The 27,084-nt window shown below is 40.9% G+C and overlaps 3 protein-coding genes and 1 pseudogene across 4 annotated transcripts; 3 read left to right on the top strand and 1 right to left on the bottom strand.

The window, feature by feature from the left end:
- Positions 1 to 7,010: 7,010 nt before the first annotated feature.
- LOC107624616 (plant intracellular Ras-group-related LRR protein 6-like) lies at positions 7,011 to 11,276 on the top strand. Of its 2 annotated transcripts, XM_088501153.1 has the most exons (14): positions 7,011 to 7,608; positions 7,703 to 7,808; positions 8,271 to 8,345; positions 8,453 to 8,522; positions 8,633 to 8,710; positions 8,796 to 8,856; positions 8,988 to 9,066; positions 9,257 to 9,347; positions 9,482 to 9,542; positions 9,621 to 9,688; positions 9,772 to 9,842; positions 10,240 to 10,377; positions 10,780 to 10,879; positions 10,987 to 11,276. In XM_088501153.1, the coding sequence occupies exons 3-13, from the start codon at positions 8,340 to 8,342 to the stop codon at positions 10,789 to 10,791; spliced, it is 735 nt and encodes a 244-aa protein (XP_088357279.1). In that variant the 5' UTR covers positions 7,011 to 7,608; positions 7,703 to 7,808; positions 8,271 to 8,339; the 3' UTR covers positions 10,792 to 10,879; positions 10,987 to 11,276. The 2 variants fall into 2 exon arrangements, with proteins under 2 accessions (XP_088357279.1, XP_088357280.1); XM_088501154.1 differs by lacking the exons at positions 7,011 to 7,608; positions 7,703 to 7,808 and having other exon boundaries at positions 8,214 to 8,345.
- A 2,560-nt stretch (positions 11,277 to 13,836) lies between these two features.
- Positions 13,837 to 14,860, top strand: LOC148575839 (uncharacterized; annotated as a pseudogene).
- A 7,331-nt stretch (positions 14,861 to 22,191) lies between these two features.
- Positions 22,192 to 23,156, top strand: LOC107647288 (uncharacterized). The gene is made up of 2 exons (XM_016351383.2): positions 22,192 to 22,804; positions 22,885 to 23,156. The coding sequence occupies exons 1-2, from the start codon at positions 22,192 to 22,194 to the stop codon at positions 23,154 to 23,156; spliced, it is 885 nt and encodes a 294-aa protein (XP_016206869.2).
- An 892-nt stretch (positions 23,157 to 24,048) lies between these two features.
- On the bottom strand, positions 24,049 to 24,723 carry LOC148575840 (serine/threonine-protein phosphatase 7 long form homolog). Its single transcript, XM_088502578.1, has one exon. It carries the CDS (start codon positions 24,721 to 24,723, stop codon positions 24,049 to 24,051), a length of 675 nt encoding a protein of 224 aa, XP_088358704.1.
- Positions 24,724 to 27,084: the final 2,361 nt, after the last annotated feature.

The following is a 27,084-nucleotide window of genomic DNA, read 5'->3' on the forward strand; positions in this document are numbered from 1 at the left end:
TAAACACAAATAGTGGGTATAATATTAAAATCGAACACATCCAAGTGAGACCTAATTGAGAATGAATACATCCAAGTGAGAATAATTGAAAAATATAATCTGATTTGTTAGTATAATTCATAGTAGGATAACATTGAATCACTTTTATAAATGTTAAGGATACAAATAGGACGATTTAAACGTTAGGGACACAAATAGAACTTACCCCAAACGTTGAGGACAAAAATGATATTTTACTCAAACAAGAATTTGACATTAATTTCAAAGAATTTGACCCGAGACTGGGTCGAACGGGCCGAACCGAGCCCAAACTGGCCTGTGGGCCCAATCAGCCCATCAATTAAATGAGTTGAAGCTCGTCTCCTTCCCCATTCAGCAAGAAGAACGATGAACACAGCCAAGGGAAGAGGAGAGCTTCCAAACCCTAACCTCCACATCAATCCACCATAACTTCTTCATCTGAGCTACGATCGCCGCACCGTTTGTGGCCACGCGTCCAGCGCATCGAGCTCTACGAAGCCCGGTATCCAATTTTGGTAAGAAACCTCAGTTTCTGTCTCAGTCTCTTATTCTCTTGGATTTTCAAAAATTGAGGTTTTGGTTATTAAAATTCGGTTTCTTGATATTTAGGCTCAAACTAGCTTGAGGAGCTTGTGGGTCCTTGTTTAATCAAGACATATATAAGGTGAGAACTCTCAATATTCTACAAGTTCTAGTTTATGTGGGTTTGGGTATTGAATTTGGGTGTGAACTATGTGAATTAGGCTTGTATATGTGTATATTGAAGTTGATTGAGTACATTGGAGGCTTGGGGGAGTTTGGGAGGCCTTGTCTTGAAGATTTTGAACCTTGAGGGTTGCTTTGGGTGCCTTGATGGTGTCTCGGGCTATACGTGAAAATCGGCCAAGGTATGGTTTAGGTTTCGCATATTTAATATATAATGTCGTGTGAAAACTTAGGCTAGAGAATCATAGGATAAGCTGGAATGATTATGTAAGTTGGATGCTTAGAATTTATGATGTTGATTGATGATATAAGTTATGTATGTGTTGAAAATCATAATTCATTGGTGTGTGGATATTGTTGGCAAATTGATGAAATTGGTTGTATATGTATGTATGGTAAAATGTTGATGATTATGTTAATGGAGGTAAGAAACTTAGGTTGTGATTTGGTAAGTGGATAGTAGAGTTGTATGGAGATGTTATGATATGTGTTGTGCTGAATGTATATGTATAGGGAGTGGATATTGAACTTGATTTTAATGAAAGTTAGGTTTGGACTTTTTGAGAAATTTGGTTTTTTTGTCAAATTTTGGCGAGCCATAACTTGGCTTCCGGACCCCCAAAAGATTTTGAACTTATTTCATATAAAAACTGGGTTCACGAAGTTTACATCGTTCAAAGAACGGAAGAAAAATGATTTAAAACGAAAAAGTTATGCATGTCGGAAGTTTGGGGTAAAAATTGGAATTCTGCAGCTTTTTAAACTCAGTAAAAATTTTGGAAAAACGTACGCCCACGCGTACGTGTGGAATGAAAATTTTGCGCACGCATACACCCCATTTGCGGATTGTCGCCACTGCCTCATCCCTGTGCGTATGCGAAAAAGCCTATGCGTACGCGTAGTCGGCCAGGACGCATGTCCACGCGTACGCGTGACATGGGGTGCTTGAGTATGTGAAACTCCCATGCTCAACCATACGCTTCTGTAAGGTGTATATGCGTACGCGTGATGGTCCATTTACACGCCTACGCGTACGCGTGATCCACGCATACGCGTGACTCCCCTGTTTTCAGCAAAGAAGTTTTATGTTTTAAAGCTTCATTTTAAACCTCCAAACCTCTATTTTTACCCTTTTAGCCCTAGAACATAATGATAAGTTTAGTAATAAGTTGGAGCTAGGAAATAGAGGTATCTTGGAGATGAAGTAAAGGCTAAAAGTGATGAATTATATGAGAGAAAAGTGTATGCATGAAGGATATATGATGCTATGGTGATGACAGATGTGTATGCAATGAATATGATGTCTATAAATACTTATTTGGCATTATACACTTAATTGATCTGAGATACGAGTTTCCCTAGGTAAAGTACCGTGGTTTGCTACCACGTGTTCCAGGTCGAAACTCGATACGTAAGATGTGATCGGGATCTCTAAATCCCCAGGAAGGTTGACCCCCATTGAGCAATTTTATATATATGAGGAAAAAGCTATGCAAAGACTCATGAGGATGCGCATCGGGGGACAGTCCATTGGTTTAGTAGCCAGACTTGTCGGATTGGCTTGATAACCGACAGATGAGACTTATCAGCCATAAGACAGGCATGCATCATATGCATATTGCTTGAATTACTTGTTTGTGCTTTACCTGGGTGTGCCTAAATGCACTTGCTATGTTAAATGTATAATTGTTATCTACATAACTTGTACTATAATTGTGTTTGTCCTTATCTGCTTGACTGTTTGTGAAATGTCATTGGAGATGGAGGTACGGAGGAAGGGTGGAAAGGTTTAGAGTTAAGGTTAAGTTAAATTAGACTTAGGTATCCTTAGAGGACCACCTTTTATGGTTTCTGTTTAATACTTTTAAGCTTTATAATCTGAGTGTCGGTGTTCTAGGATTGCCTCTGGCATTCCCAGGACCTTATATACTATGTGGGTGGCACCTTTACCATGCTGAGAACCTCCGGTTCTCACCCCATACTGTGTTGTTGTTTTCAGATGCAGGTCGAGAGACTCCTCGCTAGGCGTCTGAACTTCTGAAGCGGAGTAGTCTCTGGGTTTTATCTTGATGTACAGTTTTATATATATGTACTTAACTTTCTCTCCAAAAAACTTGTTTATTTTATTCCTCTTAGAGATTTAAGGTGAGTTAGGGTCTGATCTATGTATTTTGGATTTTGTGTTATGTATATATGTATGTAAATATTCTCCGGCCAGCCTTGGCTTCGCAGGCTGTGTTAGGAGCTAATTATTCTGTATCATTGGCTCTCTATTCTCTTTTTGTCTATTTATACCTATGATCATTAGTTTTCTTCGCACGTAAGTAATCTCGTTTCCTGAGCGTTGTGCTTTTTATTTTGCAAATTTTGTTTCACCTGTTTTTCAAGGCTCTTAGTTTATTATATTCTTTATGCTATTATATGTATATCTTTTACTTTAGAGGCCGTAATACCACACCACCTCTGCTTTATGGCTTAAGCGTAAAGCTCTGTGTGGTAGGGTGTTACAGGAGACACGCCCATCCAATCCCTCGACTTCATCTTCTTACATACCACTTATGATAAGTGGTTGAAATCCAAAACTTTGAGCATAGACTACATTGTGGTCGACGTAGTATCAACCTACAATGCACTGATAGGTCAGACAACTTTGAACCGACTAGTTGCAGTTGTTTCCACTCCTTATCTCTGCATGAAATTCACAACTTCAGAGGGAATTGCCACCATAAGAGGAGAACAGAGGTTGGCACGAAAATGCTATAATGAGAGCCTGAATCTGAAGGAAAGCATGAACGGTAAAGAAGTCAATACTATTGAACTCGATGGTATCCGAACACGAGAAGAGCTACGACCACAACATGGCAGAAAAATTGAAGAGGTACAAATCAGAGACCAGGCAGAGAAAATAATGAGTATCGGAGCCAACATCGGAAAAGAGTTAAAATCATACCTCATTAAGCTCTTACAACAAAACTCCGATCTTTTCGCCTAGAAAGCCTTCAATATGCCCGGGATAAACCCTGACCTCATGTGTCATAAGCTTACTGTCTACTCGGGTTCACGACTTGTTCAACAGAAGCGACGAAAGCTCGGGCCTGAAAGAGCATAAGTCATAGAAGAACAAATACAAGCCTTATTAGAAGTCGGGTTCATAAAAGAAACAAAATATCCTTTGTGGCTCGCTAATGTAGTCTTGGTGAAGAAATAGAACAGAAAATGGAGAATGTGTATTGATTATATCGACCTTAATAAAGCTTGTCCCAAAGATCCATATCCTCTTCCCAGTATTGATGCCTCGATAGATTCAGCTTCAGGATATAAGTACCTGTCCTTTATGGATGCATACTCGAGTTATAACCAAATTCCAATATACAAGCCAGACCAAGAGAAGATCTCTTTCATCACTCCAAAAGCTAACTATTATTATGTAGTAATGCCTTTTGGATTGAAGAATGCTGCAGCCACATATCAACGATTAATGAACAAGGTATTCTCACCTCACCTTGGAAAATTAATAGAAGTGTATGTGGACGACATGCTTGTCAAGAACAAAGAAGACATCAACCTCCTGTCGGACTTAACTGAAGTATTTAACATAATCAGAAAGTACGGGATGAGACTAAATTCCTCAAAATGTACCTTTGCAGTGGAAGTCGAAAAGTTCTTAGGCTTTATGCTCACTATAAGGGGTATTGAAGCCAACCCAGGCAAATGCAAGGCAATAATGGAGATGAAAAGCCCAACTTGTCTCAAAGAGGTCCAACAAATAAATGGAAAGTTGGCAGCCTTATCCAAATTCTTGGCAAGATTAGCTCTGAAGTCTCTACCCCTGTTCTCAATACTCAAGAAAGAGACCCAATTTGAATGGACTCAGGAATGTGAACAAGCCTTTCAAGACTTCAAAAATTTTCTGAGTCAACTACCAATCCCCACCGGACCTGTTCTAGAAAAAGAGCTCGTGTTCTACCTAGTGGTTACAAGTAGAGCCATAGCCTCAGCCTTAGTTTGGGAAGATGAAAACGGACAACAACCAATCTATTTTGTTAGTAAGGCTCTATAGGGGGCAAAACTAAACTATTAAACAAAGCACACATAAGTAGCAAAATGCGAACGTTCCTCTCAAAAGCGCAAGCAAAGCCTTCTAAGCCTAAAGATAAAGACATCTTGAATGCAAGAGTGGTTGTAAGAAAGAAAGTTGAAAATATTGAAAGAGGAAAAAAAATTAAGTTCAAATGTCTTAGAAAAGAAGCGAAAAAGAAGAAAGAGAAATGAGTTTGGGTATTTATAAGACACCAGGGGCAAAAGAGTAATTTTGACCCCTCATTTATGGTGCACGGTTACCAAAGTAACCATAGAGTAACGTATACAAAACTACAAAAAGACGTAACATCTCGAATTTTAAAACACGTCGAGTGTCCGACCTAGCCCCAAGAAAGATAATTTGCCCATGTTTTAATCCGCTAGAGACTAATCTAATCTACAAATGCTTGAGTCTGACCTCAAAAAGCTCGGACTCAAGTAGGGGCAATGTTCAGACCCTGATCCAAAATATTGCCATACTTAAAATGAATAAAAGCCCACTCAAGAGATCCAACTACTACAGCTACCCGACCTTATAGAGGTTAGACGCGACGACGGCAGTTCAGCTCTACTTATTCAAATAAATAACTAACTCCTAAGATATCTCTCACTTATTTAGAAAAGATATATCAACAACTTCCTTAGAAAAAGAGAACAGTTATCCACCATTAAAGGTGGAACTACTGTAAAAAAGTGGTTATCTACTCTACTATAAATATACTGACACCCTTAGGTATATTCAGGACCTAATCTACTAAAAACCTGCTTTAAACCCCATGCTAACTTAAGTATCGGAGTCCCTTACAGGTACCATCTCCACCTCCTCACAAGGAATTCGGACGGCGACACCTCGATATCAGCAAAAGTCGGATGCTGCCTAAAAAGAGTTGAACTTCATATTTAGACTCAAAAGCAACCCCGTTTTAGGTAATCCTCGAAACAATTTTTATTATATTTTCTAATATTTTAAAATCTTATTTATTTTCATATTTTTTTGAATTACTTTTATTAGTGATATAGATAAACTATCATTTCTATAAAAAAATATTCAAAACGCTGACAAATTTATCACAAAAAACGAAAATAACCGTGGCTGCCACCTACCAAATACCTCGAGAAGTAGGCATTGAAGAAAACACTCTGAAAAATTAGATGTCTACATATGCATCTTTTCGTCTTAGTTTGCAACTCTCATGTTCATTTATTAGGATTTAGGAGAACCAGGTTAATAAAATAGTTATGAGTGAAAATTTTCTCATATCATATGACAGCCTTAATCATTAATTAAGTTTATGTATACAATTTTTACCTTTTGAAATGTTTGAACTATAAGAAAAAAGGTTTATGACCACGCTTTTTTCTTGCCACATTTTAAAAGCATGGCCAAAAATGGTCAATGGTCACACTTTTGTGAGGGTGGCGATTAAATAGAGATTCGGCCATGTTTTTTCTCGCCACGCTTTTGAAGCGTGGCGAAAAAGGTCAATAGCCACGCTTTTGTGAAGGTGGCAATTGATTAGAGATACAACCACATTTTTTTCTGCCGTGCTTTAAAAACGTGGCCATAGAGAGAAACAGGGACGCTTTGAAAGCGTGGCAACAGAATTTCATTACAGTAACCTTTAAAAAGCGTGACCATATCTTGGTATTCTTTTGACACGCTTTAAAAGCGTGGCCAAAATATTTGCTAAAATATTAAAAAAAAAAAAAAAACTAATAACCCCAAACCTAATAACCCCTATTCCTACTAACCCCAAACCCAAAGCTTCTAGACACTCTCACTTAGGGCTGGCAATGGGTAGGGTAGGGTAGGGTAGGGTTTAGACTCTACTCTAACTCTATCCGCGGGTTGAAAATTTTATTAAAACTCTATCCTATCCTATCCGCGGGTTGAGAATCTCTTAACCCTAACCCTACCCGCACTCTAAAATTCTAAACCCTACCCTGCCCTACTCTACCCACAGAAATATCAAATTTTTTCAAAATAAATATAAAATTCAATCATTTCGAATTTTATACATGTTAATAATATAAAAAATAAAAAATTAATACTTTAAATTACTAAATCAACTAACTAGTTTTAGTAGTTATTCATTTATTATAAGTCATTACATAAAGGAGATTGTGGGTTCAACTCTCACTTAGTCTACCCTAGTCGAACTGATTCGATCCTATTGGTATCCGCTAGTAGGGTATGAATTGCCACTCTCACTCTCCGTCACTCACAACCCCAAACCCAATAACCCTTTGTTCTTCTCCTCTTTTCCATGGCGGATCCTGCCTCCTCTCTCGCCGTAACCCTAGAACCCAAGCCCAGCAACTGAATCACAACCCGATCCAGCTCCACCTTCCACATCCCTATCTCAATCTCCAGCTCCCGCAAGCCCTAATCCCAATCCGCCTCAGGTCTCCGCTGGACTTCCCTTCACGCCTCCCGCCACCCCTCCTTCCGGCCGCTTCCAAATCCATCCGGAGGCGCCGCTCCGCCGAGCCTTGCCTACAAGAATCCGTCGATTCCACCTCCTGGTGTTAGCTCTGCGGCTGCAATGGCTCCCGGCGTCGCCTCTGCCTACCAGAATCCCTTGGCTTGAACAAGTTCGCCGATTTCACCAATGAAGAGTACAGAGCCAGGTACCTCGGGCCTCGGCACCAAACCCCGCAGCTCCTCCCAGCAACAGCGATTGCTCTCTGGCAACAGGAAGAGTGACCGTTACGCATTCCGTGCCAGCGACGAGTTGCTTGCTTCTGTTGATTGGAGGGAGAAGGGCGCTGTCTCCCCCGTTAAGGATCAAGGCCAATGCGGTTAGCACATTATATTTAGGGTTTAATTTTGATGCTCTATAATATTAATTCCCCTAAAAGAATTTGTTTTGATGTTTTTGGTTTTGTTGTGAAGGGAGTTGTTGGGCATTCTCAACAGATGCTGTGGTGGAAGGGATCAATAAAATTGTGATGGGGGAGTTGATATCTCTGTCAGAGCAAGAGTTGGTGGACTGGTTCTGGTAATGCTTCTAAACTTTTTTTTTTCTAAACTAGGATTAAGGTCTAAGCTTTGTTATTATGATTTATAATGCTAGATTTGTTCAGAACTTGTTATTATAATTTATAAGGTTGATTTGTTGTTCTGAACTTCTGATTATTGTTGATTTGTTCTCTTTGTTTGGTTCTGATATGTTTTGATTTGGGGCGCTTTATCTTTCTTGATGTTTATAATCAGACTTTGTTTCTGTGTATTGAATTTTAAAAGCATACACTGACTGTTAACAATGAAAAAACCATGAGATTTGTGTACATGCTGTAAGTTAAAGGGTTAAGAACAGTATGATATTTTGGGGTGTATGATTGAAGATGGAACTTTTAATGTAGTAACAACAGCAGCAGCAGTGCATTAATCTACCAAAGTTAGTGGAATTTTGGCATCCACATCTTTGATGACATGGAGTTTATGATACTCTTCTTTCCAGGGATCAAACAATCTTATTGCAAGCTTGCCAGAAGATTTAGCAAATTGTTCCAAATTGTCCAAGCTAGATATGGAGGTAAGCACTAGTATAAAAAATTTGGTGTATTAAATGACAACAAAAATTTTGAGAGGTTAAGGTTTTATTAACCAGTGCGTTCATTATAACCTCTTTTTTGTCTCCAGGGAAACAAGTTAACCGAGATATCTGAAAATCTCTTTTCATCATGGACCATGCTTACTGAATTCAATGCATGTAGGGATTTTCTCCTCTAAATACACACATATGCTGCTTTGCTATCAATTTATTATTTCTATTCCTACATGTCAACTCACCAATTTTTTCTATTCTTATCACTACTGCAGCAAAAAACTTGTTGAATGGCATACCAGACAGCATTGGAGGCCTTTCACGTCTAATTCATCTTGATCTCCACCAGAACAGTGAGCTCTTTGAACAAGGGGTCAATGGTTTTCTGTTTTTCCTTTCTTCATCTTGTCTTAAATCTAGCGTGTCTGCGTTGTGCAGGAATCTCATCAATCCCTTCATCAATCATGGGTTGTCATTCACTTGCCGAGATTTATTTTGGGTCAAAATTCTAACCTATTAATATGCAAGTCTTCATATGATTAAAAGCATGCTGAGAACTTGGTTTTCTTCTGCTCAAAACTTCTGCATGTCTGATACATATTGTGCTTTCCTTTTCCAAACTTTATTTAGGAATAACAACCTTTCTACAGTACCTATGGAGATTGGGGCACTTTCTCATCTAGGGACTTTAGATCTTCACTCTAACCAGGTAGCTAAGATTGAAAGGGTAATTTGTAGTTACATTATAATTTATTATGTTAGATGAGGCCTCCTAGGTTCATATAATTTTCTTGAAAAAATAGCAATAACTAGCACATGCTATAATTTTTTTTTTCATTTTCTTCTCCCTTTTGCTTTAGATTGCTAACTTAAAAACCTACTATTTTTCGCAACTGCAGCTGAAGGAGTATCCAGTAGAGGCATGCAAATTGAATCTTCTTGTGTTGGATCTTTCAAACAATTCACTGAGTGGGTTACCCGCTGAAATTGGTAAGGTTAGCAAGTTTTGGTATTTTAATAACCTCCTTTCAGCATGATGCTGTTTGGCTATTTCTATGTTGAAGTGTTAGAGAGTAACAGAAATAATCTAACATGAAATAAATGCCTTGGTCTTTTCTGTTTAGGTAAGATGACCACCTTGAGGAAACTTTTGCTTACTGGAAATCCTTTGCGGACTCTCCGAAGGTACAGAAAAAGGATTGGTGCTTTATATAGTCAGTATATGTATTTTAAATTGTTTTCAACTATTTCTTTTTCTCACAGCTCATTCGACACTGGACCTACACAAGCATTACTCAAATATCTCCGAGGTAGACTTTCTGAAGCTGAAGGTATGTTAAACTGTTAAATGCATATAAATTATGCTTGAACCTGAAACTTATCATCCTTGTAATACTTTGAAATTATTGTGTAGATTCTGGAGCAGTAATCACAGCAAAAGATGAAGTAATTGCAATGGCTACCCGGCTGTCTATCACTTCAAAGGTGTTGCATCTTTTGTAAAGGAATATATATATATATATAAACAGCATACAATTACCATTGTCAGCACTCAGTAGCCATATATGATTAATTGCACAAAAGCAAAACAATTCGAGTAAAATTTGATTTGACTGGTGTATCAATTTAAGATTTTGTTTAGGACAAAATTAACACAATTGATTATGTTATACATCCATTATATAACATCTAAGTTGATTACTAAGTGACTATAACAACCGGTTCATTTTGAAGTTATCATGTTGATACTTGCCTGAGATTGATATTCTTAAAATTACTGCAGACACTTCTGTTATATATTGTGTTTTTAGTTTTAGTAAAATTTATTTTTCTAGAAAGAAATGTTGTTTACAATTGCAGTTATGTTTTAAAATTGTGTCAGGAACTTTCAATGGAAGGACTGGGGTTGAATTCAGTTCCACCAGAAGTATGGGAATCAGGGGAAGTCATGAAACATGATCTTTCCAAAAACCCCATCCAGGAGTTGCCTGTTGAGCTTTCTTCTTGTGTATCCCTCCAGGTTAATTTTTTCTTCTGTTTGTATTTCCTGTAAGATGTTGCTTTGAGATTCTGGGTTAGCATGTTGTTTGAGTCATGATGTGATTGAATAAAGTGCTTTTGAAATAAACACCATAGTAATTTTAAGAATCAAATTAAAGACTGGCCAAATTGCTCTGTAGTATGCTTGGCAAGTAAATTCACTTTATTGAATGGGAATGATCATCTTTCCTGTTCCAGAATTGGTTTCAAGTAGAAAATGAATGTATATATGCATGTATTAAGAGATGAACAAAGAACTATATCTCTGTTCTCTCCTTGTTTAAGTGAATGCTCATTAGCTCAGGAGCTTGTGTTGGAAAATTTACCCGTAATTAATGAGACTGAGCTTATATTTATGCTGTATAATTGAATGGTTTTGCAGGATTCTGGCTGAAGTTGAAAACTTTGCTGCTAATTCTGATGGACAAACACAGAAACTAGAGGATATCCATGCCCAAAAACTGAAAGAACTTGAAGCACAGGTGGACAACCTAATTTCACTTTTTTACCAATTTATTTCTCCATTTGCAAGACTTAAATTGGAAGATATTCTTTAATTGCAAAATATTTTCAAAACTTTGCATGGTAGATTCTTGATCTGAAGAAGAGAGCCAGGTCCAGATTACAGAGACTGTGCTAGAATAGAGAAGGCTGGTGGTGAATGCTTGACATTTGATCAGCTTGCACTTAGGGCACCTCTCTAAAATAGAGTTTTGAATTCGAGATTTATTTTGTATTTTGAGTATTAGTTTTTTAATGTATAAAACAATTATAGTAAAAATTATATAAGTCACTAATTATTATTTGATTTGTCTTGTAATAAAAATTGTATACTATATTTATAGGTTGGTAAAAAAAAAGGACTGAATTTATAGTGTAGCGACGAAGGTAAAGTCAGAAAAAGATTTTTTTTTTTTTATAATTTGACAAGGCTATCGTATCGCTCGCTATAAAGCGTGGCCGTATCTCTCTATTGCGATGCTTCAAAAGCGTGGCCGTATATGGCCACGTTTTTTAGCGTGGCAATCTATATAAAACGTGGAAAAAGAAGCGTGGTGATAGAGCAACCGCCACGTTTGCAGATGTGATCCTTTCAAAAGCGTGGCGGTAGCTCAAAAAATGTGACGAAAGGCTATTGTCGCGCTTTTTTCAGTTTTTCGGCACGCTTTAAAAACGTGGCAATAAAGGTAAATTTCTTGTAGTAATTTTATGTCATATGTTTCCCAACTAATGATAATGAATTTTTTACGGTTCGTAGTACTTACAGAAAAAGGCCGGAGGATAATTCATGAATCAAGTATTTAAAAGGTGGTGACTCCGTCTACACATCATGTTACTTTGAGAAAATAGAAATATATTCAATTATTTAAATTGATGCCCAAATTGAGATTATGTGATTTTTGGAGTTCATTTTAAATAAAAATATAAAAACAAAAAGCATGAGAAATTCAAGCACATGGAAATAAATTCTTAACAATTCACATATGGATCCAACTAATGCCGGAGTCATATTAAGCAAAGCTACTGTTACGATGGGTAACCGGAGATTAGTGGGCTGGACGGCGTTGGTTGGCCCAAACGTATGAAGGAGAAGGATTTCAAGTGGATCTGCAACTCGGTGCCCTCCGTCCGACCTGTGCGTGCGAAAGAATGGGGGGTGGTACCTGCAAAGACACTCCAATGCTTAAGTCAGCAAGAGTGTGAGCAGGTCTAGAGAGTATTGGGGCTTAGAGATACCTGAGAAGTGTCAGTGTATTTATAGTGGTGAACCAATAACCACCGTTGGAGTAGTGCCACTTTTTTAGGGTGTTAACCGTCCCTTTATCTTAGGGAAGTTAAGATATGGCTTGTTGGAAGTGGTTAGAGAGATTCTAGGGGCAGTTATTCATTCAAATGAGTGCTTATCTGCCAGCTAACCCTCGTTCCCGACTTCTTTAGAGCAAGTCGTGGCGAGTACCGACTTCCTAAGATGAAGATTGGTACTGGGTGAGGCCCAACCCTTTGGATTAGGCTTTTCGCTTGGTTCTGGGCCTTTATTATTGGGCCAGGGTATGAACAGTGCCCCTACTCGAGCCCAATTTCTCTTTAAGATTTGGGTTCGAGTATTCTACTCGGGGTTGTAGCCGACTTGTTGGAGGACCGACGTGATGGTCTGAAGCTGACGTGACTTTTCGTGACCTTTTGGTTCTGACAGTTACGTCTAATCAAGCGTCGTGTCCTTTAGGGATGTGCGTAGGGATTAATGGCCTTGGTAACGGTGCGTCTTTAATGACTGCCCCGTTTTTACCATTGTGCCCCTAACGTACTTATAAATACTTTCCCTCTCTTTCATTGTTTCGTTTCTGCGATTTTTCAAATTTTCTCTTCATTCGTTCGTGCTGCACCTTTGCGTTTTCGAAGGCTTTTGCTTCCTCCAACCCTCATTTTCGGATAAAGGTTAGTTCTTTCTGTAACATGCCTTTCTATTTTTATACCTTTATTTTGTAGGTAGATGGGTTTGTAGACTTTGGTTCCGTATTCCCTCCCTTTAGAGACCGTGTTTTTTATTTTCCTTTTCTTTTTTCCTTGTAGGTTTTTGTCACCCTTTTAAGAAAAAGAAATGGCCTCCGTAGATGTTCTTTCTCAGTGGGTTGATGTCACGGTCCTAGGGGAGGAACCCTCGGTCGATACTGAGTTTATTACCCATCTTCGCACTCGCCACAGAATTTGCGCTTCTGAGGAAGATGAGCCGAAGTATGAATTGGTAGTCCCGGGTCCAGAAGACCGGGTTTGCTTCGGGAGGGTCAATGAGGCGGCCCCTCATTTTTTCTTTATGTACGAGTGTATGATCACCCGTTTGGGTGTTTTTCTTCCTTTTTCAGACTTTGAGATGTCTGTTTTGCATTACTGTCGAGTTGTCCCTACCCAGCTTCACCCCAATTCTTGGGGTTTTTTTTGAAAATTTATCAATTTATCAACCAAGCTTTGGAGTTCCCGACCTCTTTGAAGATTTTCTTCTATCTTTTTCATATGACTAAACCCTTTAGTGGGCTAAACAATAAGCAACAGTGGGTATCTTTCCGAGCCATACAGGGTCGGAGAGTTTTCACCCTTTTTGACGAATCCTTCCATGATTTTAAAAATTATTTTTTCAAAGTTCAAGCTGTAGAGGGTCATCACCCCTTTTTTCTGGACGAGAGTTCTTCCCCCCGCTTTCCCTTGTACTGGTTGGAGGCCTCCCCCTGTGAGAAGTATTGTCTGGATGATCTAAACAAAGTGGAGGCGGCCGTTGTGGGGTTCCTCCGAGAAGTGTGGGGGAGGGCCCCATATCTGGACACTAAGAAATTCCTCCAGGGGTCTCCGACTTTTATCCAGGCGCAACTAGGTAGCTTTTGTTTTTTACTTCCGACTTGCGTTTTCTTGTACCGACTTGTCTGACTTTTTGTTATTTTTTGTAGAGATGGCGAAGAAGAATGCTCAGGAGTCTTATCAGAGGGTCCAGGAGGCCAAAGCGAGGTCTCGCGCCAGGACTGGTGGCGCTAAGGCGGTTATCTCTCCTCCTCCTCCTCCTCGGAACGTTGGGACTCCCTCCCAGCCTATTGTGATTTCTTCTTCTGCTTCCTCTCAGCCGCCCCCCTCTGCCTGACCTTCTCCTGAGCCAGAGAAGAAGAAGCGCAAGACCTTAGAGTCTGGCTCTTCTGGTGAGGTGAAGGCGGATGCTCTTGCATTCGTCCGAAAGAACATCTACCCCATGCTCGTATAAGCATGGATGATGTGTCTGTTCGTCACCACCTTACCACTCTGGTTGAAGAGAGTCTCAAGGCGGCGGGGGTTTGTGGCAAACTCTTGGATATTTTTGAGAAGGCTCCTCTCAGCTCTTTAGGAATGACCTCGAGGGTCGAGGAGCTGGAAGGAAGGCTTCGTATATATCAAGAGCATGAGAGGGAGTTGAAGGAGGAAGTCGCCAAGCTGAAGGAGGAGAGAGATAACCTCCGGGAGAAGGAGAGGAAGTTGCAAGCCCAATGCAACATGGAGGTGGACTTGAGGAAAACAGCCCAGGGCAGCTATCAAAAGTTATTTGAAGATCTTGTGGCTGTGAAGAATGATCTGCTAAATTCTCGGAAGGCCTATGCCGAGTTGGAGGACTCTATTGCTGATGGCGCCGAGGAGGCTTGGAGGGTCTTTAAGGAGCAGGTCGGAGTCATTGCTCCTGACTTGGACCTTTCTCCTTTAGATCCCGACAAAGTCGTCATTGATGGTGCCATTGTGGACCCTCCTGTCCCTGTGATTGTTTCCGAGTCAGAATTGAAGACTCGGGGCAGAGGATCATAGAGTCCCCTCCTCGTCCTGAGGACGCTCCGAGCTCTTCTACTGTTCCTCCGACTTCCTCTTCACCTCCTATGGATGCCTCTCTTCCCGGTCCTGGTGGCGCTCCTCCTGACTCTGGTGGTGGTGATCCGTCTATTCCTCTTTCGAAAAAATAATTTTGTTGGCTATATGGGGGCCCGGCCTGTGGGTCCCCCGTTTTTTAAACTCTTTATGTTTGTTTGTTGAACAATTTCTTCTGGCCTTTTAAGGCCGTAAACAAAAAATACCCTTTTTGATAAGGGTTTAAGTTAAAATAAGTACCCTTTTTTTTTGGATAAGGGTTTAAGTTACCTTATGTGTGCATGCCTTTTTTTTTTTTATAGTGATTTTTCGAACTCTCCTTGATCTTTTCTAAAAAAGATCTTTTCTTTGGCTTGTCTGTCTTTCTGCACCTTTTTGTTTTAAGGATTTTAAGGACAGCTTTCTGATCTTTTCCTGGGTTTTTCGATCTCTTTTATTTATTCCTCGTACTCAATTTTGTTTTATTGAGTTTTTATGACTTAGGTTATTTTTGCGATGCGTTCCTTTATTTCTCGGCTTTTCCGACTTGTAAGTCAGATAATTTCCGAGTTTATTACGATCAACTTTTATAACCTCTTTACACCGACTTGTACCTCGTCGTTTTATCCTGACGACCATCTAGGTCGGTTCATGGGATTTTCACGTTTTGTCAAGCTTAAGTCGGTGCGTTTCGTCGAAAGAGAAAACAAAGAAGGAATTTATAAGAGATATTTGTAAGATGAAAAAAGATCTTTATTAATTGGGGAGGTACTTTATTGCTACTAAGGGTTTTTGACAGTTTATTTCCCTTAGCCCCTACTATGATGCCTCGTTAAAAACCCTTCTCCAGAAAAAACCCTTTGATTTTGGGAAAAAATCATGAAGTTGGGAAAAGAGTACATCAGAGAGTAGAGTTCGCTTTCGACTGTAGTACCTTTTCATGTTACAAGCATGCCACGACCTTGGTAACTCGATGCCGTTTAAGTCGGTCACCTTATAATAACCTTTTCCTAAGACCTCATTGATTTTGTAAGGTCCCTTCCAATTTGCAGGGAGTTTTCCTTCCCCTGATTTGTTGACTCCAATGTCGTTTCTGATCAAGACCAAGTCGTTCGCGGCGAATGCTCTTCGAATGACTTTTTTGTTGTACCTTGTAGTCATCCTTTGTTTCAACGCTGCTTCTCTTATCCGGGCTTCCTCTCGGATTTCGGGGAGCAAGTCGAGCTCCTCTTTGTGCCCCTGTATATTTCCGATCTCGTCATGGAGAATCACTCTTGGGCTCTGCTCGTTGACTTCTATTGGGATCATGGCTTCTACGCCATAAACTAGTCGGAATGGTGTTTCTCCAGTGGCGGATTGGGGGGGTCGTCCTGTAAGCCCATAGCACTTGTGGGAGCTCTTCAGCCCAGGCTCCTTTTGCATCTTGTAATCTCTTCTTTAGCCCTGCCAGTATGACTTTGTTGGCTGCCTCGGCTTGCCCATTGGCTTGCGGGTGCTCCACCGAGGTGAACTGGTGTTTGATTTTCATACTGGCTACTAGGCTTCTAAAGGTAGAGTCGGTGAACTGGGTTCCATTATCTGTAGTAATGGAATGAGGTATTCCATACCTTGTGATGATATTTTTGTAGAGGAACCTCCGACTTCTTTGTGCGGTGATGGTGGCCAATGGTTCTGCTTCTATCCACTTTGTGAAATAATCTATTCCCACGATCAGGTATCTGACCTGTCCTGGCGCCTGGGGAAAAGGACCTAACAAATCCATTCCCCATTTTGCAAAAGGCCATGGAGAAGTGATACTGATGAGTTCCTCCGGGGGAGCCACGTGGAAACTTGCATGCATCTGACATGGTTGGCACTTTTTCACAAATTCTGTGGCATCTTTCTGCAAGGTTAGCCAGTAGAATCCAGCTCGGATCACTTTCCTGGCTAATGACCTCGCCCCGAGATGGTTTCCGCAGATCCCACTATGTATCTCCTCTAACACCTCGGTAGTTCTTGAGGTCGGCACGCACTTTAATAATGGTGTTGATATCCCCCTTATGTAGAGAATATTTCTCACCAAGGTGTAGTATTGTGCTTCCCTACGGATTTTTTTAGCCTCTTTCTCCTCCTTGGGAAGGATGTCGAACTTCATGTATTCGACCAAGGGGTTCATCCATCCGGGGTTTAGTCCGACAACCTCAAGGACCTCTTGTTTGTCATCTACTTTTACCACGGAGGGTTCCTGGAGAGTTTCTTGGATCAGGCTTCTGTTATTCCCTCCTGGCTTGGTACTTGCTAACTTGGATAGGGCGTCTGCTCTGCTATTTAGATCCCGAGTTATGTGTTTGACCTCGGTTTCTGCAAAGCGCCCAAGGTGTTCCAGAGTTTTTTCTAAGTACCACTTCATATTTGGGTCCTTTGCCTGATACTCTCCACTTATCTGGGAGGTCACTCACTGTATATCATCACCTTTGTAGCACCGACTTCTTCTGCCAGCTTTAATCCAGCAATTAAGGCTTCGTATTCTGCCTGATTATTTGAAGCTGGGAATTCAAATTTGAGGGAAACCTCTATCTGGGTTCCTCTTTCATCCACCAATATTATGCCTGCGCCGCTTCCTGTTTTGTTTGAGGATCCATCTACATAGAGTTCCCATGTAGTCGGTTTTTCCTCTTGATCTCCCGCGTATTCTGCAATGAAGTCGGTGAGGCACTGGGCTTTGATCGCCGTCCGAGCTTCATATCTCAAGTCGAACTCGGAGAGCTCTATTGCCCATTGAACCATTCTCCCTGCAACATCCGTCTTTTGGAGGATTTGCTTCATGGGTTGGTTCGTGCGGACTCTTATTGTGTGAGCCTGAAAGTAAGGCCGTAGCCTTCGCGAGGCTACTACTAAGGAGTAGGCAAACTTCTCTAGTTTGTGGTACCTTAGCTCAGGGCCTTGTAGAACTTTACTGATGAAATATACTAGGTGCTGACCGGCCTCGTCTTCTCTTATCAGGGCCGATGAGATGGCCTTGTCTGCTACAGATAGGTATAGGACGAGGTCTTCTCCAGCTACAGGTCGAGTTAGAATAGGAGGTTGGCTCAAGAATCTCTTGAACTCTTGGAATGCCTCCTCGCATTCAGGAGTCCATTCGAACTGACATCCCTTTCTCAATAAGGAGAACAGCGGAAGGGATTTTAGTGCTGATCCTGCCAAAAATCTGGAGAGGGCTGCAAGTCGGCCATTCAGTTGCTGGACCTCTCTCAAACAAGTCGGGCTTTTCATCTCCAGGATAGCTCTACACTTATCGGGATTAGCTTCAATCCCTCTTTGTGTTAGCATAAACCCTAGGAATTTTCCTGCCTCTACCGCGAAGGCGCACTTTGAGGGAGTTAGTCTCATCCCGTGCAACCTTATGGTGTCAAAGACTTGTGAGAGGTCAGGTAAGAGGTCGACTTCTTTCTTGGTCTTTACCAGCATGTTGTCGACGTATACTTCCATTAGGCTCCCTAGGTGAGAGGCAAACACCTTATTCATCAACCTCTGATATGTGGCCCCTGCATTTTTCAGTCCAAATGGCATGACCACGTAGTAGAAATTAGCTCTGGGTGTGATGAATGATGTCTTCTCCTGGTCCGGCTCATACATCGGGATTTGGTTATACCCCGAGTAGGCGTCCATGAATGATAAGTATCGATACCCCGAGCTGGAGTCTACTAGGGTATCAAAGCTTGGCAACAGATAGGGATCCTTGGGACATGCCTTATTTAGGTCGGTATAGTCGACACACATTCTCCATTTGCCATTTTGTTTTTTGACTAGCACTACATTGGCTAGCCATGTTGGGTACTTGACTTCTCTGATGAAGCCAGCTTCTAGGAGCGCCTGTACTTGCTCTTCTACTACTAGGGCTCGTTCGGGGCCGAGCTTGCGTCTTCTCTGTTGTATAGGTCGGGAACCCGGGTAGACTGAGAGCTTATGGGACATGAGCTCGGGGTCTATCCCGGGCATGTCGGAGGCCTTCCAGGCGAAGAGATCGGAGTTATCTCTTAGGAGCTTAGTCAACCTTTGTTTTAGGATTTTTCCTAGGTTGGCTCCTATGTGAGTATTTTTTCCTTTCTCTTCGCCGACCTGTATCTCCTCGGTTTTTCCTCCCGGCTGTGGACGCAGCTCCTCTTTGGCCCTCGCTCCACCGAGCTCTATTGTATGAACTTTCCTGCCTTTTCCTCTCAGGTTTAGGCTTTCATTATAGCATTTCCTTGCCAATTTCTGGTCTCCCCTTACCGTTGCTATTCCCGCTGAGGTCGGGAATTTCATACAAAGGTGGGGAGTGGACACCACCGCTCCGAGTCGATTAAGGGTAGTTCTGCCGATTAAAGCATTATATGCTGACCCTACATCGATGACTATGAAGTCTATGCTAAGAATTTTTGATTTTTCCCCTTTTCCAAAAGTGGTGTGGAGGGGCGAAAATCCCAGTGGCTTTATTGGCGTGTCGCCTAGTCCGTATAAGGTGTCGGGGTAAGCTCTCAATTCTTTCTCATCCAACCCTAGTATATCAAAAGCGGGCTTAAAAAGGATGTCCGCTGAGCTTCCTTGGTCTACTAGGGTTCTGTGGAGATGGGCATTTGCTAGGATCATAGTTATTACTACTAGATCATCGTGTCCAGGGATTATTCCTTGCCCATCTTCTTTTGTGAATGAAATAGTAGGGAGGTCAGATGACTCTCCTCCGACCTGGTATACTCTCTTGAGATGCCTTTTGCGAGAAGATTTGGTGAGTCCCCCTCCCGCGAATCCCCCTGAGATCATATGGACATGTCTCTCCGGAGTCTGCGGTGGTGGGTCTCTTCTATCCATATCGTCTTGCTTTCTCTTGCCGTGACTGTCCGACCTTTCTATGAGATATCTGTCAAGCCGACCTTCTCTAGCCAGCTTTTCTATCACATTTTTAAGGTCGTAGCAGTCGTTTGTGGAGTGGCCATATATTTTATGGTACTCACAGTAGTCGCTGCGGCTCCCCCTTTTTTATTTTTAATGGGTCTGGGGGGTGGTAACCTTTCAGTGTTACAAATCTTTCTGTATACATCCACTATAGAAACTTTCAGAGGAGTATAAGAGTGATATTTTCTTGGTCTATCGAGACCGAGTTCTTCCTTTTTCTTGGTTTCCCTCTCCCTCTCTTTTGCTGAGGGAAGGTGCCCAGGTCGCCAACTTAGGTCTCTCAACTTGGCATTTTCCTCCATGTTGATGTACTTTTCAGCTCTTTCTTGTACATCACTTAAGGAGATGGGGTGTCTTTTTGATATGGACTGTGAGAAGGGACCTTCCATGAGTCCATTGACTAATCCCATTATGACTGCCTCGGTGGGCAGGTCTTGAATCTCTAAACATGCTTTATTGAACCTTTCCATATAGGCTCGTAAGGATTCTCCGACCTCCTGTTTTATTCCCAGGAGGCTTGGTGCATGTTTCACTTTATCTTTCTGGATGGAGAACCTCATCAAGAACTTCCTTGAGAGGTCTTCGAAACTGGTGACCGACCTTGGAGGGAGGCTGTCGAACCACTTCATCGCTGCTTTCGATAGGGTGGTCGGGAAAGCTTTGCATCGCGTAGCGTCGGAAGCATCAGCTAGGTACATCCGACTTTTGAAATTGCTTAAGTGATGCTTCGGATCTGTGGTTCCGTCATAGAGGTCCATATCGGGGCTTTTGAAGTTCCTTGAAACTTTTGCCCTCATTATCTCCTCGCTGAAAGGATCCTCCCCTCCTAGTGGTTCTTCTCGTTCGTCCCGGGAGTTCCGACCTTTGAGGGAGGATTCTAATTTTAAGAGTTTTCTTTCTAACTCTTTTCGTCGCTCCATCTCCTCTTTTAGGTTCTTTTCAGTTTCCTTTTATCGCTCCCGTTCCTGTTCTAACTGTTCGAGGCGACTGTGGACTAATCCCATGAGCTCAGTTGCATGGGAGGGTCCCTCTTTCTCTAATTCGCGCCCTTCTGAAGAATTCACCTTCGGATTTTTTATTCCGGAGGTACCTTCCCTGTGTTGGTCATTGGCTTCCTGGTGAAGGGTCAAGTCTGCATCATTGTTTCCGGTGTCCAGATTCTTTTGTTCAGAACCTGACTCCACATGACCCTCTTTAGGGGATCTCTCCGCCATCACTGGTTGATCTCTCGGGTCCCCGACAACGGCGCCAATGTTACGATGGGTAACCGGAGATTAGTGGGCTGGACAGCGTTGGTTGGCCCAAACGTATGAAGGAGAAGGATTTCAAGTGGATCTGCAACTCGGTGCCCTCCATCCGACCTGTGCGTGCGAAAGAATGGGGGTGGTACCTGCAAAGACACTCCAATGCTTAAGTCAGCAAGGGTGTGAGCAGGTCTAGAGAGTATTGGGGCTTAGAGATACCTGAGAAGTGTCAGTGTATTTATAGTGGTGAACCAATAACCACCGTTGGAGTAGTGCCACTTTTTTAGGGTGTTAACCGTCCCTTTATCTTAGGGAAGTTAAGATATGGCTTGTTGGAAGTGGTTAGAGAGATTCTAGGGGCAGTTATTCATTCAAATGAGTGCTTATCTGCCAGCTAACCCTCGTTCCCGACTTCTTTAGAGCAAGTCGTGGCGAGTACCGACTTCCTAAGATGAAGATTGGTACTGGGTGAGGCCCAACCCTTTGGATTAGGCCTTTCGCTTGGTTCTGGGCCTTTATTATTGGGTCAGGGTATGAACAGCTACCAAATCGAATGATCAACTAACCTAAATAAACCTTACCCAGCAAAGAATTAGATACATTTGCATACCATCATTGATTAGGTAATATGTGACAATATATGAGCACAATCCAGCACCATATATTAACACAAATGAAAAATTAACGCCATAGCTAACATGAATGAAAAAAAATAAAATCTTTGTTTATGTAGCATGCATGGCACACATGCATGTCAAGTACATCATTAAATTGACAAGCTCAAAAACAGAGGAGCAAGTCAATGACAAAATCCTTCAATTTAAGTCTAGCCAAAATAATTTGGTTATTGGATTAAAATTGGTGTTTGACCTTAGAATGGGTGCAGTGTGTGTATTTGCATATTGGTGGTGTCAGAAGATACTTTCAACATGCAGGGGTACGTGTTACTGCAACATATGGGGGGCGTGCTGAGTCAGCACATGGGTGGACGTGATTGCCACTTGGCGAAGTTTGGTTGCACGAAACTGTAACACATGGGGGGCGTGCTGAGTCATCACATGGGTGTGCGTGAATGCCACGTGGCAAAGTTTGATTGCACGAGACTGCAACACATGGGGGCATGCTGAGTCAGCATGGAGGGGGGGCGGGGGGCGTGTTACACGTGTCGAAGGCTGGTTGGTTGGTGATCGCTACACGGGGGTGGGCGTGCTGAGTACTTCATGTATATAAGGCGAAGTCCGGTACCATTTTCATTGCGAGAAAGAGTGTTCTTTGAGTGTGTTGCTAGTGTAATGGAGGGTACCGCAAACGTGATAGTGTATTGCAATGGTGAGATTATACGAAATACTCATGAGGGAGTGAGGTTTCTGTGTCAGAATTCGTTTTTGTTTGTGGTTCCATGCACCATGTCGTTTATGGAGCTTCAAAACGGTCTATGTCAAAGCATGGAGAACAGTATATTGAGAAGAGTGAGCAGTATATTGTATCGAAATTCGGTTATAGTTTTTGGTGGTCTAATACAGTTTGATATCATGCCGATCACTGATGAGGAGAGTATGCAAAATATGTTCCAGATTCATCGGCAAACTCAAATGCGACAGCCACAGATTGAACTGTATGTTGAGTTTGAAGACGTAGAGGCAGATGAGATTCAAAATGATTTAGATATAGAGGATGATAGAGCTGCAGTGTACGAAGGAATGAACAGTAACAGCGAAGAGGACTTCGAAGCCACTTATGAAGCTGGCGATGAAGACGAGGATGGTGATGTGGGAGTCGAAGCAGAAGTGGAGAATGTGGTGGTTCACCCCGCAGTCAGTCAACCGATGAACGTCCCACCTTTTATGCGTAATTTGGATCTTGACGCGATGAATGCACCGGAATTTCCAGAATATGCAAATATAGGTACGTGATGAGTGAATAATATGTTTTTGTAAATTTATATTTCGGATGGATCAATGAATGATGATTTTTGCTTTTTATAGGTGTTGCTGATCTTGAGGACGGAGAGTTCAGGATAGGAATGGAGTATAGTTCTAGAAAGTCTGTCGTCACAGCAATCAGAAGTTACACTATCTCTAGAGGAGTCGGCTACAATGTTTACGAGTCCGAACCATTGACGTTCTATGCAAAATACAAGACGTATGGGCGTGGGTGCGACTGGCTTATCCGAGCCAGTATGATAAGAAAAAAAGGTTGTTGGGAGATACGGAGATACAACGGCAGGCACACATGCACCATGGGAACGATTTCATAGGATCATTCCAAGTTAGACTCGGACACGGTTGTGGAGGCTATAATGCCATTGGTTGAGAGTGACCCGTCCATCAAAGTCAAATCTATAATTGCAGAAGTCCAGTCAAGGTTTAACTACACCATCAGTTACCAAAAGGCTTGGTTGGCAAAGCAGAAGTCCATAGCCAAAGTTTTCGGTGGTTGGGAGGATTCTTATCAAGCTTTGCTATGGTGGCTCTCGGTCATGACTCAGAAGATGCCTGGCTCAATAGTCCAAATAGAAACACGACCACTGTACAACGGGACTGAGGAGGCGGATGGTGTCAAAATACTTCACCACGTATTTTGGAGTTTCAATCCATGCATTAGGGCGTTCAAGCATTGCAAGCCTCTAGTTCAAGTTGATGGCACACATCTGTATGGAAAATAGAAAGGTACACTTCTAGTTGCTATTGCACAAGATGGGAACCAGAACATTGTGCATATCGCCTTTGCCCTGGTGGAGGGCGAGACAGCTGATGCGTGGCACTTCTTTCTAAGGAATCTACAAAGGCATGTTGTTAGAAAAGACGGTATTGGTATGATCTCAGATCGACATGAGTCAATCCGGGCAGCAGTAAATTTTTTCGGTGGTGATTGGCAACCTCCGAGAGCATGGTGGATATTTTGTATAAGGCACATCGGTAGCAACTTCTTAAGGGCATTCAAAGTACAGCACTTGCAAAAACTTGTTGTCAACATAGGGTATTCAAGGACAGTGGAGGAGTACAACATCAATTACAAGAGGTTGGAAGAGCGAGGCGAGGCATGGCATATGCCCGGTGGTGCGATGCCATTGGACTTAGACACTGGGTATTGGCATTTGATGAGGGTCATCGATGGGGCCATATAATGCAGGACTAAAATAGGAATTGTTACCTCATGGCAACTGGTATCTCAGCTGGTGGAAGGGACTGTCTGGGTACGAGCGCAATACACGGCAGTCGCTCCCATGCCCAAACAAACAACAAATTAAGAGGGCCATCCATCTCCTTAGTATCATACCGTGATGCATGACATAGTGCTCTGTAAAGATGCGCAAGACATGCTGACCCCCAACTATAAGTATGGATCCGCTCGAAATCACGAAGGAAGGGTAGATACTTCGTATGGGCATATGCGGTCGACTTATCTGTGAATAGGGTTGAACCCAACAAACAAAATATCTGGCATCTGACATATCTTTTAATAGACTCCTCGGTATCCAATGGCTCTGCGTCTCTAATAGTCCGAACCCAACCCAACCTAATATAAGATTTCGAAGAACTACTGAGAGCCGGTTGGTGACAGAATATCGCGATGCTCTGACTCTGTACAAAGTCGCTACTACTATCTGTCCATTCGCTCACAGGCTCTCCATCAATGGGTAAGCTAAATATATGAGTGACATCTTCAAGTGTCACAGTATCCTCACCCACCGGCAATACAAACAAATGAGTTTCTGGCCTCCACTTTTCCACCAAAGCAGCTAATAAGGGGTAAAATCCTCTTATCAACCCAATTCTAGAAACGTGATAGAATCCCGTTAAGCGTAAGTAATTTTCAACCATCGAATTTCACGTCATTGGCAGATCCAATTTACGAACCATCAAATTCCTGTTTGGCTGGTTCAACAAAAACATATTTATTCACTAAATATTAGTTTAAATAATTAAAAATATTAAAAAAATATTTATAATTATAATTTACATAAATATAAAATATTGTTATTTCTATTCATCCATTAAGAGCACTGAGTGCGTTGTTTAAAAAATTAGTGAGTATCTTTTAAAATTATTATTTTCAGTTTCATTTTTTATCGCCTTTCCAAAAAAAATTTAGCAACTGAGAGAGACTTTTAAAAAAACATTACTTATTTAAATATTATACATAAATATAATTAGTACAAATAATATTTATTTTTGAAAATACATGAAAAACTAATATAATAATAATATTTATATTAAAAAATAGCCGAACATATATAACCATAAATTATTTTCTTTCCATAACATTTATATTCGAAAAAAAATTTAAATAATATTTACATTTATATGAAACAAAACATGTATAATTATAATATTAGACAACTAAAAATATTATTCGTAAACAGTACTAAAAAAATGGCACTAAAATAATAATATTATATTTTCATATATTATTACTAACAACAATATAAATTAAAAAATTAATTTAAATACATAAAATAATAAATTTTATGAACTTATATAAATTGGATGATCCAAATAATTGATGATATGTTCTTTAAGTGTTGAATAATTACATACAATTTTTAAATACTACAAATTAATAATTTTTTTTATATAATTTTTTTTTCAAACAACCCTAACTCTAACATTCTTTTTTAGCCTCTCAACTTCTTCTATCACGATCAAATTGTGAAGCATTCAACAACAACACAAAAATACTTAACTCTTACATTTATCTTCACTCTCTCAACTTCTCCTCTCACAATGAACATATGAAGCATTTATGCATGAGAAATGATTTAGAAGCTCAATTTATAGAGGGACTTTGAACGTTGCTGATTACCGGAGTGGGGGGCTGTCCCCTGCATGCAGACCACCTGCAACACCCCCCGTGTTGCTCCAGACTCCTTGTAAAGGAGCGAAGACTCGACTGGACTGGCCAGATTCAGAGGCAACACGCCCTCCTGCGTGTTGGCAGGGTTGTGCCACACGTCCCTCTAACCCACTTCACCATGCCCACATATGTGTTTTCATTTCCTGACACGCCTCTGAGGCACTGCCAAACACGCTCCCACCGTGTTAAAACTGAATCCCAGTATTTGGAAATACACCTATATTCCCAATATTTGGCCAATATTACCACTGTAACTTCCATAAAAAAAATAATTTCTATTAAGTCTATCACCAAAAGAAAAAAAAAAAAAAAACTATATCTTATCATTTTCACCTGTTATTTACAAACCCATACGCCATCAACCAAGAAAATAACCTATCAGAGCATTAGCATTATTACTGTTGATTCAGAATCCATGACCTGTAGGCAGCTTCCTCAACTTCACGTTCTTTCCGCTGCTTATCATAATCTAAAACCACAAGTACCATCATTACGATTATCAATATAATAATCCTATGATCAACCCGAAAATACATACTAACAATAACAAAAAAACATACTTAAAACGAAATATTCTTTGATAACAAAAAAAGGGAAGAAAAACCATATATATATATAGCTGCTGTTGTTGTTGTAATACTTGTAGTTCTAATTATTAAATACTTCAACAAAGTAAAGCTATCAAGCACAAAGCCAAATTCAAACAATATATACATATACTTTGAAACCGATTCCAGGAGTGTACAAAATGTTATGTTCACAATATATATAATATATGTGCTAATGCCTAATGGATTACATATACATTAAAGACCCTCTTCTATTTCCTTTTTATATTTTTTTGTTTATATTTTTTGTTATTAATCTCCTATTCCTAAACTACACATCTGAAACATTCAATAGAGTTTTAATTGAACATAATCAATCAATATTCAATATAAGTGACATAACTTTTCATGAAAAGAACACCATCTAAAAATAGATAACTATATACTTATAGCAATCTTAACAAGTACAAACAAGCTCAATTCAAAGTGCAAATTTGCCAACAACCTTGACACATAAATAACACTTTAAGATTGAACTATTCCTATTTACGAGAAGATATCCCTCTCTATAGATTGTAGGGGTGGCAACACTACCCGAACCCGCGGGTATCCACCCCGCCCCTACCCGCTCGGGGCGGGTAATTACCCGCTCCCGCACCGGGGCGGGTTTTAACGGGGCGGGTTCTTGTGCGGGGCGGGGCGGGGTCGGGTTTAGGTTGAACCCGCCCCTACCCGCCCCGGTATATATAATATATATGTAAATATATATATTTTTAATAT

The sequence above is a fragment of the Arachis ipaensis genome, chromosome B1 (assembly GCF_059453495.1).
Source record: "Arachis ipaensis isolate K30076 ecotype BB chromosome B1, ASM5945349v1, whole genome shotgun sequence".
NCBI classification, from domain to species: Eukaryota; Viridiplantae; Streptophyta; class Magnoliopsida; order Fabales; family Fabaceae; genus Arachis; species Arachis ipaensis.

Excerpts from the sequence above, each read along its gene's own strand:
- LOC148575840 (XM_088502578.1), bottom strand. The coding sequence starts at position 24,723 with ATGGTTGAAAATTACTTACGCTTAACGGGATTCTATCACGTTTCTAGA.
- LOC107647288 (XM_016351383.2), top strand. The coding sequence starts at position 22,192 with ATGGAGGGTACCGCAAACGTGATAGTGTATTGCAATGGTGAGATTATA. Across the intron at positions 22,805-22,884 it reads TCCAGAATATGCAAATATAG|GTGTTGCTGATCTTGAGGAC; the intron begins GTACGTGATGAG and ends TGCTTTTTATAG.
- LOC107624616 (XM_088501153.1), top strand. Across the intron at positions 9,348-9,481 it reads TGGGTTACCCGCTGAAATTG|GTAAGATGACCACCTTGAGG; the intron begins GTAAGGTTAGCA and ends TTTTCTGTTTAG. Across the intron at positions 9,689-9,771 it reads TAGACTTTCTGAAGCTGAAG|ATTCTGGAGCAGTAATCACA; the intron begins GTATGTTAAACT and ends ATTATTGTGTAG.